The sequence below is a fragment of the Argentina anserina genome, chromosome 3 (assembly GCF_933775445.1).
Source record: "Argentina anserina chromosome 3, drPotAnse1.1, whole genome shotgun sequence".
NCBI classification, from domain to species: Eukaryota; Viridiplantae; Streptophyta; class Magnoliopsida; order Rosales; family Rosaceae; genus Argentina; species Argentina anserina.
In genome coordinates, this window is record NC_065874.1 from 12,764,498 (window position 1) to 12,776,644 (window position 12,147).

Below are 12,147 nucleotides of genomic sequence, written 5' to 3' on the forward strand. Positions count from 1 at the left end.
CAAACATATTCTTTAGCAATGTTTAGGAGTGACATACACCCTCATACGCTAAAGAGAATGGGATATAAGATGGAAACCTAGATCGGCTTATCATGATTCACTTTGAGGATAAAATATATTTTGGTGGTGCATATATCATGGTAAAACTCAAACCATAACACTTATATTTTATGGAGCACCCAAAACAATGACAAAAGTTGAAAAAACCTAAAATTTCAGGATTTACATATTGCGGACTTATCATTGTGAGGACTGGTTTACCTACTTTTAGGTGGGGTATTGAAGTGCTACTTGCAGCCACTGACTAACATCCAAGACTATCTACTCAAAAAATTTGAGCCTATTTAGAGACCTAGAACGTGATGAACCGCTCGACACAAGTGGTCACTGACCTCCAGTGAGTATTTCGGCCGATTCAGTGCTTTTTCGACCGGTTCCAGTAGTGAGACTAGTGGCATTGGATTCCTAACACCCTTGCTTGCTCCTAAAATTTTGTAGCATTCGAGGTTAGAAAAGTCAGTGAACCATTCAAGGAAGTGTAAAATAAAGGTTCGATATTGGTTGTTGATGTGCCTAGGCTTCCAATGAACCAACAATTTGAAACCATAAGCTACAGCTTGTAGCGTGTCTTATTTTACGCTATCCATCTATACCACCATCATTGATGTTACGGTTATAACGATTCACATGTTAGTATTTCAAGTCTAACAATATGCATGTATGTTAACGGATTATGTTAACGGTTTATCATCTACATATTTTATGTGTCAAATTGCGTCTCCACAAACGCATAATGATAAGTTCTTTGATGTTGAATTTTGTTTTTGAATAAGACATGAACTTCCACCTATGTCCGCTTATATGAAAACCTTAACAAACGATCTCGTTTAGTCACTTTTGATGAGTCAGTCTCCCTGTCGTTAGGGGGAAAGAAAAACAAGTTTGTTCAAGTTTAACGACTTGGTTTTGTCGTGGTTTGTCCCAATGTGCCTCATCATGTTTCTAATAGTCCTACAAATGGAAGTGATGAGATTAGAGATACATGCTGCAACTATGCATGTAAGAATTGATGTCTGACATATGGACATGTAGTCACTCTTTGTTGGTTACGTGGTGACTCCACAAATGTGGTAAATGATGTCACTAGGCCGTAACTCTTATGAAAGTGTAAAGAGACCACTTGGTTCGAGAATACTTACTGATTGCAAGTTATGGCACAATTTGATCTATGATCAATGATACTCAATCGTCTGTTTTCTTGGATGATGGTTATCATTGGGGGACGCCTCAATGTCAATACTAATCCAAATGAGAGATCTCGAAGAATGACGATGTTAAATGAGTTTGATGTCGACCCATACATACTATGTTGAAACAAAATTCCAAGATTGTAGATTGGCCTACATGGAAAGTGTTATCCGACAGGAATTGATGGTGATGATCGACCTACGCCGCCGCCACAACCTCCTGGAAAGCCGTAGGATCTAGTTTTAATAAAGCAATAGGTCATTGGTCAGGTAATGCCAATAACGCACATGTAAATCATATCGGTTGTACCTTTGTTAGGCATAGTGATAAAAAGAAGAGTTTAGACTCACGTTAGGCGCAAACTCTCTGACAAAACGCCCTGAATCAAATATGAGACAGTTTGTCCTCATAATACCTTGTCAATCAGGTGTTTTCCAAAACAACTGAATTTGCAGCTTGTGGTCACATCTCTATTGGGACTACGTTAAGAGATGTAGATAAAGATCATGAATAGATTGGTTTTAACCTAATTCAAGTGCCTTCAGACCACGGAGCGCGATAACTTGATTAAGGTAGGGATATTAAAATGAAATGTAATGGACTCTTAATGAACTAAAAGCCAAATGCTGTAATTCCAAAGCTCTTTACTTAAAACTCAGGGCTCACCACCTTGACCATCAAATTAAATCTTTTTTACTGGATAATGCAGGAGAATTCACTTCGATGACTATTTATTGCATAGCCGGGATATATGTTGAACATCTCGTAACCCCATGTTTATTATGCAGAATGGATGAGCATGAACGATAATTAAGCGGTTATAGCTTATAACTAAGGCCCTCGTTACGCATAAGTAATTTTCCCATAACTGTCTGGGGATATGCAATATTGCATGCAACTGTACTAAGAATGAAAGGATCTTGAGAATACTAGGTCTCGAAAGTGATGATTGTTATTGATGATGTTATTCATAGGTTGGTTAAAGACAGTAAGGATGTTAAATCAATACCTACAAGTATTCCATGAATCAATCGAAGTCATGAGAAGACATGTTTCCGCCGTATGAGTAACGATAAGTCTTAAGAGATGAAACTCTCCATATTTAAGTATGATATATTTATGCATGTACTCGTTGTAATATACTTGACTCGACATCTCATTCGGTTTAAACTCGTAAGACCAAGATAATGACTGAGTGTGCCCACACATATGTCAATGTTTGATCACAGCACGCTTATGACATCAAATCCTATATCCCAACACAAAAGACACTTTAATGAAGCGATTTCAGAATCTGTCCAGATTCGTAGGTCAACTTCCACGGGACCTATAGGGCAGCTCACTTGTTGAAAAAGGTGAATTTGGTATCATTAGAAAGCTCTATGTCTCTACTTTCCAGGAACACCAACTATTGACTATATCTATTATTTTGTGAGTTATAGCGGTTTTAGTAAAATATGACGGATATGTCCATAAACTGCAACGGAGTGAACTTCGACGGAGTTTTGTGATCAGCTTAGAACGAGCTAGGTTATGAACCATATATCACTGGAACACCATGGGTGTTTAATTTCCATAACGTTTTACGGATTATTCATACCTATTGTATCGAAGAATTTATGAATGTTTAAGTGTGTGGAGGTCATACTATGCGTGAATCTGTTTTTCATTGCAAACTCTTGTTTTGAGTTATTATGCAATTCTCTTTCTTTTGATCCATGTATGGATAAGTGAACATGTTTGATTCAAGAATATTTGGCAAGATTTGATATTCAAATCATTGACTCATTGCTACTTTTGAAAAAAGTGAAGAGCATTAGTATACGCTATTTATCTAAACTCTGAGAATGAGTTATCGATTAGGGGAGTTGTTTTGCAGACTTCAAGGGGAGTCATACACTTGTTATCTTCAACTGTAATTGGTGCGTTGTGCTCTTTTTCCCTTCGACCAAACTTTTTCATTTTACCCAAGAGGTTTTTATTTTACTTGGCAAGGTTTTTACCAATGCAATAATATTGTACCATAACACATTAGGATCACAATACAAGGGGGAGTGTTATAGGAGAATTACTCTCCGTAATCTTCCAATGTATCTTGTCCTAATTATTATAGGTTAGTCTAGATAAGGAAAGATATATAATCCCTTATTCAATGGGATACTCAATGTAATGTTTATATATAAGGCCTCTTTATCAATGAATAAAGATGATGTTTCTCCTTATTTGATGTGTATTACATTCTTCTGTAACACCTTACTTATTACACCTCTATTTTATTTTTTAACTAATTAAAAAACTAAGTACATCTCCTGTTACTTACCAAAATAATCATGATGTTGTAGGAGGATTTTCTCCGTAATCTCCTTGGTGTATCTTGTCTTAATTAGTATAGGTTAGCCTATATAAGAAAGTACATATAATCTTTGATTCTATGAGATACTTGAATAAAGACATTCGTATCCCTATTATGATGTGTATTACATTCGTCTATATAAAGACATTCGTATCCCTATTATGATGTGTATTACATTCGTCTATAACACGTTATCAGCACGTAGTTCTAACCCTCAGTTCTTAGGTCTAGAACCCTAATTTGTGAAATTCCTTCTGTCATGAAAAAAAAAATGCGATCGAAGAAGACGAAAAAATCTGTTGAAAAAAAAAAACCAAAACCAAAAATCGGTTTGACCTCCGAGCACCCAGATTTCTGATATGGGCACCCCTTCTTCTCCTCCGACCTACCTGGTTGACTCCAACGGCGCCGTCCTTGCGGAAAGTCGTTGATACAACGCCCAAGACACCGTCTTCAATCCAGCGACGCCGCCCCAATGTCGAGGCCTCCGTCTTGCAACCTGAAGCTCCGATCTTCACCTTGGGGAACCCAGATCTTTAGCCGCACGAGGTCCCAACGTCACCGTCTGCCTCAGAGAGACAACCTCTTGACGACACCCGCGCTGCGAGCAACCGCAGCGATCTCGACCCGCGCCTGGATGGATCAACAACACCCAACCTGGTTTTTGGGATCTGACCCGAGTCGGTGATGTGCCTGACCCAACTGATTTTGAGAGGTTTCTTACCTCTAGGGTAAATGGTAAAAATAGGGGCATGGTAATTTTCCCTCAGGTAAAAAGTGTTATGACCTGACACATTAAATTTATTTTACTTTACTGTTTTTATATATGGTGAATTTAACTAATCATATGTCTTTGTTTTCATAAATTAAATTTCACGACGATACAAAATTAAATGGCAAGAGTTACTTCGCGACATATTCGTGGATTCAAACATGATCGTGGAATTAAGCAAGAACAACTATTACATTGTTTATTTGGCAAACAAAAAAATATGTTTTAATTAACGTAGCTGCTTTCATGCAAATTTCAATTCTTCTGAATTTTGTCTTCATCAGAGACTTTCAACCTCCATTTCCTTTTCAACCCGATTCTTTCACTTTTTGGGTGGTATACAAGGATATGATTCCCCTGGTACTGAGTTTTAAGGGCGACTGGGAGTGCCGCCGATACCATCAGTAGTCGTTGTGTGTAGTTGCAAGTTTTAAAAAACAAACATCGGTTTGCAATGGAAATTGTCGTTTATACCATTGGTTTGTGACGAAAATTGTCACTTATTCCATTGTGACATAATTTGTCACAGTTTATTAAAGTGAGTTACCATACTTTGAGACTTGATCTACAATTCAGTACTTGGAAGTTGTATCATATATTGATACATAATGAACCTTCCGTCTTGTTGACCGACATGCGCCTGAAATTTGGTATTTTCATGTTGGATGTGTTTATGAACCTAGTCCGGATTAATTTCCTTTGTTGCAACATCGTTTCATTGAAAGTTAAAAATATTATGATCAAAATATACAAGAGTGAGATATGAGAAGTTCTTGAAACAAGACACTCATTATATGAAAGAACATGAGAATATCTTCACACCATTACACGGATTACAAAAGCAATTGTACATTGCGGTTATTAAAAGAAAAGAATGAAGTTAAAGCTTCAGTTAATAGTCTGAATGACTATAAATCCTTATATTTTTCCAAGTTTTTATGAACATATTCACTACACATGTGTGACTATAGTTACTTAGTCATTACACTTTAAATTGATTTCATGGTCAAGATCACAATACAATTGTTGACTATAATTTTCTCATGTTGTTCAAGTAAACAAACATACGAGAATGTTTTGATACATATATGGTTTAATTACCAAAAACTATATGTTAATGCAATGTAACACATTACATATTACATGCCACTACCTACATAAGACCACATTTTTAATTGTGGCATATGTAAGGCTTACATGATCTTTAAGCCTTGATTTATGTTTTGTTATCACATGGTTCCACCTTGCTTTGGTGATGACTTGTAGTGTTATACGCCATGTAATGCACTCTATATTCCACCGGTTCAAAATATGGTGATGTTTTTCACAAAATTCGAATTGAACTAACGCTCGTACAAGATTAGGGGAATGACAAACTATAACAGGTTCGCAAGTTACGGCCTTGGCAGTATCGCCAAAATGTTCCTTCTGCTGCCCGGTTTTACCCCTAATGGCATCAAAAATTGGCCGACCTCTTGTCTCGGCCCCTAGGCATTCAGCAGCCCCCCAGCGAGTTCCCCCACAACCCCATGCACGACCCCCCGAATGGCCTCCGCAGCCTTCCCCGCACAGCCTCCTCACAAACTCCTCGCCTTTTTGGCTTTATTTTTTTTACGCCGGCAACCTTTTTTTGGTATGTCTAGGCAACACCGATCTTTGTATTTGGATCTATGGTGTATATGCATGATATTTGTATGTCAAAATCACTCGTGAATGACGTTTGAGGGTCTAAAACCTTTAAATGCTCATCTCTAAGACAATTAGAATGGGGTGTGGCCTCACTCTATCCCAAAGCATCACCTACTGATCGATTATATATATACTTGTATAAAATTCCAGTTGCTAGAAAATAATTGAATCAGCAAAAAGATACGAAATAAAAGTCTATTACTCTTTATCGTTGCAAACATAATTGACAAGTACGGAAACATGCAACTAAATAGATAGTATTAATTTTGAGTTTATAATTACCCGGTTTGGTATGAGAGATTGAAAGAAAAGTGAAGAGGAGATCAGAGAAGAAAATCAAAGAAAATGGATAGTTGTACGTGAGGTAGGAGGAGGTAGAAATCTGTTTGTCCTTGTTTGTCATTTTACATGAGTTGATTAAGTCAAACCAAGATAAAAAATAGTGAATGTATACATAGAATTTATGGAGATACAAATAGAAGTCCCCAATTTAAATCACATTAAAGCCTCGGAGATTGACCTTAATCCGAGATGTATATACTGATAACCAGAGTTTAGTGATGGTGGGAAGAAGATGAAATTATTACCAAATGTCAAAATTTTCCATATACAGGTGCCAAGTGTTATTAGCATCTACCCACCTCTGTCTTATTCCTTATACATAGAAACTAGAAATGATGCTCTCTGTCTTATTCCTTATACATAGAAACTGGAAATGATGCTGTCTACTCTTGCCACTGCAATACTATATGTATAAATTATGTCCTTGCTCTATCAGTCCTCATCCCTCTCTAGAACTACCACACTTGACATCATGGTTAAGGAAATCAAAACAGAAACCAAAGTTGGTGTTGGGATTGAAGCCTTGTGGAAGGCCTTGTCAAAAGATTTGAGATTTCTGGCTCCAAAAATCGCACCCAATCTGATCAAGAATGTGGAACTCATAGAAGGAGATGGTACCAGCATTGGTACAGTCTTGCTCTTCAGCTTTGACAGTGGTGAGTAATTTTAATATTGCAATTTTTGTGTATAGAGGTTTATCAATGTTAAAAGAAAAATAAATTATGTCTTGTTTTTGCGCCCAAATGCTAGATGTATTGAAGATGATTTACCAGAAGGAGAAGATTGTGGAGCTTGATGAATCTGTCCATAGATTTGGGCTGCAAGTAGTAGAAGGAGGCCACTTGAATCATGGGTTTTCTTCCTACAAGATAAGTTACCAACTTGCTGCAATTCAAGAGCAGGAGACCCTGGTGAGTATCACAGTCACGTATGAGTCTGCACTTGGAGATACTAGCATGCCATCAAGGTCAACCCAAGCCACTGTAGCTTTCATCAGGAGCCTAGAATCCTTTTTGTTAAATTCTGCTGCCTAAAATAAATTTCTTGTTTGTTTAAACTATGGAGAGGCCTTGAATTTTCTTTTCATCCATAAGTATATTGGTTTATTTTGATTGCTAAAATGATTATTCTTTTGTTGATCTGTCTCCTTTTACGTTCCTTTAGTTTCGATCTTTTCAATGAAGTTTTTGTGCTTGGATTTTTTTTACTTGATACAATAATACATTGCATATCAACACAGGTAACAACAAGAGGTATGTGGCTTCATATATTGAGGAAATACATAAATTTGATTAGTACTGAAGGGTTAAGAAGAAACAATTGAGCATGCTTTTATTCATAGCCAAGATTTAGTGATTGCACAGAAGCAAGCTAAATCTTCCTTGTTAACATAGGACTGGTAGGGCCGTAGGGGACAAGTACTTTTGGTATCACTCATTTCTTGCAAACAATCCCATAGCCTCCTGAGGATCTTCTTGTACAGTCTAGTGTACCATAGTCCACAACTGCTGAAGTTTCTTTCTCTGACTCACTAGTTTCCTTTGAGAACAAATCACAAGTAGCACAATCAGCAGACAGAAGTGATGATGTTCTGTATTTCTCTTCACCTCCAACAACTGGCATTGCTACTCCAGGTTTTGCCGGGTTCTCAAAATCTGGCCTGTAAGTCCTTCCAAGTACACCGTCAACTTTTGGGGACAGAGCGAAGAACTTGAACTGGGCTTCCAAATGAGCAAAGCATTCATTCTGAGGTACTTTGTAGTTGTGAATCCTATCATCTTCTTTGGTCACTGGCACAACATTGATCATAATCTCAGCTACGTCCTTGAGTGACACTATCACACTGTTCTTGCTTGCTATTCTCTCAACTTTAATATCTTTTTCTGGTGAGTACCAAGTGGAGAGATACCCTTCTTCCAAAATTACATCATTTCCATTGTGAGTGAATCTCAGATGGTCAATTTGGTTGTTCCATGTAGCCACCTTTGTAGCTTCCACAGAGAAATTCTGGGAGTTTAGAAGGATTCCAAGAGCCTGAATCCATGTATAGTCACGAGTACGGCCGGCTGGTCTGTGGCCGATGAAGCGGCCATTGATCTGAACGTTTTTGTCTGAGACTAAGCTGAACTCCTCGTTGCTCTTGCCATGGAAATAGAAAACAATGCCATCACCGCCAATGAAACGTGGATCGTAGCATGCTGATCCAGGGCTATTGCAGTTTGGTTTACGGTCTGAAAATTATCACACATCATTAAGTTTTTATGCATAAGATTAAAGAACAAGACTATAGTCCTGGTAATATCCTGATTTGTCTACGGATTGAGGTTGGTAATTTGGAATTTTTGACATTTATAGCTCTTTTAATAACTCAACGGCACATTAGGCAGTTACTTGGAACACATCATTAGTGGTTAGTATGTAGCTACTGACTACCAGTATAAGAACATGACTAGCTAGCAGAGACACTGCAAAGCAAGTTTACTCTAACATATACTGATCGGTCTGTGTAAGCAACAGACTAAAACCAATGCATCAAAAAAAAAAAAGTTATCTTACGCTTGCAACGAGCCTTGCATACTGGTGAATCACAGTCGATATAGCAAACTTTGGCTTTTGGGTCTTCAGAGTAGCTGGTTGGGCATTCGTATGGGCACTCCACGGTCTTCCCATAGCATCTGCTTGCTGGGTTGGTACAGTACACTTTAGTGTAAGCCTTAGCTTGATGTATAACACCTGCGAAACATACTAGGACAATGATCAATGTGGAACTGCTTCTCAACGCTTCCATACTTGTGTGTCAGAAATATTCAAAGAAAGCCTTGATGCTAAGAGATACAAGAAACCCCTGGTCTCTCCCTTCTATTTATAGATTTTACAACCATGCATTGTCATTATCTCTTAATCATCTTTTGAATTCAAATGTTTCATTGTATGTGAAGTTTATGATATTGTCAACTCTCTAGCTGAAAGGTGAAGTATATGAACATGGCTGGTTTTAAGATATTATTGTGGGGGGATCATATATACAAAAGCAAATGAATTAACATAGAAAGCGAAAGCCTTCAAATGAAGGCTATCTAACTGGGTTTTGCTTGCAGAAGATTAAGGATTCTGACTTTCGGAATTAAAATTAGCCATCTCTGATCTACAGGTATAACTGATGAAGGTGCAGCACTGGATCTAGCTCTATGCTCAAGGAAATGATGCATTTGATTCTTGACGTATATAGAAGGTTTAATAACACCATAATGATTGTTGGCCTCAATATTTTTGGCCTCAAATGCTTTAATTTTATGTGGCAAGTCTAGTTACATAGACAGATCATATCATTTTCAAACATATGTACTATCATTATTAAGTAAAAAGACTATCAAATCATTTTCAAACCTATGCAATATTATTGTTAAGTAAAAAGACTATCAAATCATTTATAAATCTAATGGTTATTATTTTTTTGAAAATATATAACTGTTATAATTTGTTCCCTACATTTGACATTTGTTTTTTCCTCAATATATTTTTCTTAAATATTTGTTCTTCAACATTTTTCTTCCATTAAAAAAATAAAATATAAACCAAATAAACTCTCGAAAATATAATTGTGTGATTAAGAAAATATATACTTTTTTGAATGCATATTAATTCGAATATGTGAATAATATAGTATATTGTGAATACATACAGTATGAATATACATATACAGTCTATATCCAGTGTGAAGCTTCACTCTGAAATTACAGAGTGAAGTTCTAATTTTAGCACACTTTTCGGTCAAATTTTTTCACCATAAGCGATTCAATATTTAGGTATGTTATTCAAGATCATCTCTATAAAATTTCATATAATTTGGACATCGTTAAGGTATTCAAATTAAATTAAATCAATGAATGAATTAAAACTGTTCAACGTGAACCGTTCGTGTAAATCTCAATTTTAAAAGCTTAAACCATTGTCAAATTGGATGAAACTTTGTAGAGATGATCTTGAATACCAAACCTAAAAATTGAATCGCTTACGGTGAAAACATTTGACCGAAAAGTGTGCCAAAATTGGAACTTCACTATGAAATTTCCAACAGTACCAACCATTCTTAAATCAATCGTCGGACGGTAAAATTATGGCCGGAATTAGAGGATGAAGGAAAAAGAAGATGAAGAAGAAAAAGTAAAATTGTCCGAAAATATTTTTTAAAGTGACTATTTTCTAATTTTGTTCCAAACTTGTTGACTATTTTCTAATTTCTAGTTAATTAAGATGACATTTTTATAATTGAGAAATAAGTGGTGATTTTTTTTCTAATTTATGATGAGAAATGTACTATTTTATAATTTGCTCATATTAAAACGGTTGAGTATATGAATGACAAAGAGCAGAGTAGGGTGAGGGGATCGAAATACCATATTCATATCCATTTTCAATTACGTCCCCGTACCCGCCCCATACCCCGTTATAAAGTAATGAGTATTCCCCGTACCTATCTCCGTCGGGGATCAATTTTCCATACCCGCCCCAAGACCCGTTAATGATATTTTGTTAGATTATATGAAAATTCAAATGAAGTGTAGAAAAATGTGAAATCTAAAATGAAAACAAAATATCAGGATAAAATTAGTTTTTTACATTAATCTAACTTAAACAAATATAAGTCTAGTTCAATATAGAACAATAATCGTAAGAAATGTTTTATTTACATAAATATTAATTAATTAATTAATATTAAAACATATATAATACATATTTTATTCTTATTGGGTGGGGATATGGATGTGGATAAGAATATCATCTCCGCCCGTCACCTGATTCCATATTTTGAATATAGGGGATCTTCACACCCGTTCTTCGTTTTTACCCATTTCATAGCCCCATTGGGTCGAAGAGTAGCTGACCTGATGGGTAATATTGACATACCTAGTTAAGGCTCATCAACGGGCCGAGCCTTAGTAAATTTAAATAAGTGACGGACCGGGTATTTTCACAAATATGAAGATTCAAGCCCGCCCATCTAAAGCGGATCTTGTGGGCTTTTGAGGGCCGGGCCTTGCGGACTTGTATTTTAGAGAAAAAACATAATACTCTAATTTAAGGGTTTGAAACAATAAAAGAATTATTAGAAACATTCTAAAAAAAAGTCACAAATAAATTCTAGTTTCGAAATATTGTCGATCGACACAGTAGATGTGATCGATATATATATTTAGGGACCCTGTAAAAATTTCATCCGTTTTGAACATGGTTTGACCGTCTGTACCTACGGTCAATAAAAAAAAGAGGCGTTTTGATATAATAAAATCTCATTGACCGGGGCTTTGCTAAATGAGTTTCCTCGTTATGACCACTCACAATTGGTGAAAAAAATTAGGTGATTTCAAATATGAAAACAACTTTCCGCATTCGCATATTTGTAATAGGTCCCCCCCTTAGGGTATATTAGTGTTGTTTTTGGTTTACCGAAAATTCCGACGGTCAAACGAGGTCCGAATTGGATGAAATTAAGAAATGGTTACTAAATATATATATCGATCACATCGGATGGTGTCGATCGATTCCGAGAAGTTTTCTTCATATAGTCGCTTCATAATGCGTTTTATTATAAACTTAATATAAATATTATGATACATTAGTGGACCTAAGCTCGGCCCTCTACTCAAGTAAAGGGGCTTTGGCGGACTTTCTCGCACACCAAACCGGGTAAAAACTCATCAGATTTGCGAGTTTCCGTGAGCTTTTTTAGATCCACTTGCTA

The 12,147-nt window shown here is 36.3% G+C and overlaps 3 protein-coding genes across 3 annotated transcripts in view; 1 reads left to right on the top strand and 2 right to left on the bottom strand.

The window, feature by feature from the left end:
• The window catches only part of LOC126786402 (uncharacterized), a 403,094-nt gene that overhangs the window by 246,723 nt on the left and 144,224 nt on the right, over positions 1-12,147 (bottom strand). The window lies entirely within an intron of this gene.
• LOC126786397 (phytohormone-binding protein-like) lies at positions 6,710-7,597 on the top strand. The gene is made up of 2 exons (XM_050512217.1): positions 6,710-7,060; positions 7,155-7,597. Exons 1-2 carry the CDS (start codon positions 6,823-6,825, stop codon positions 7,436-7,438), a joined length of 522 nt encoding a protein of 173 aa, XP_050368174.1. The 5' UTR covers positions 6,710-6,822; the 3' UTR covers positions 7,439-7,597.
• LOC126787085 (uncharacterized) lies at positions 7,839-9,192 on the bottom strand. Its single transcript, XM_050513018.1, has 2 exons — positions 8,961-9,192; positions 7,839-8,635 (listed from the first exon to the last, which is right to left on the bottom strand). Exons 1-2 carry the CDS (start codon positions 9,190-9,192, stop codon positions 7,839-7,841), a joined length of 1,029 nt encoding a protein of 342 aa, XP_050368975.1.

Coding starts and splice junctions, on each gene's coding strand:
- LOC126786397 (XM_050512217.1), top strand. CDS start 6,823: ATGTCCTTGCTCTATCAGTCCTCATCCCTCTCTAGAACTACCACACTT. Junction 7,061..7,154: donor GCTCTTCAGCTTTGACAGTG/GTGAGTAATTTT, acceptor CCCAAATGCTAG/ATGTATTGAAGATGATTTAC.
- LOC126787085 (XM_050513018.1), bottom strand. CDS start 9,192: ATGGAAGCGTTGAGAAGCAGTTCCACATTGATCATTGTCCTAGTATGT. Junction 8,636..8,960: donor ATGCAAGGCTCGTTGCAAGC/GTAAGATAACTT, acceptor GATAATTTTCAG/ACCGTAAACCAAACTGCAAT.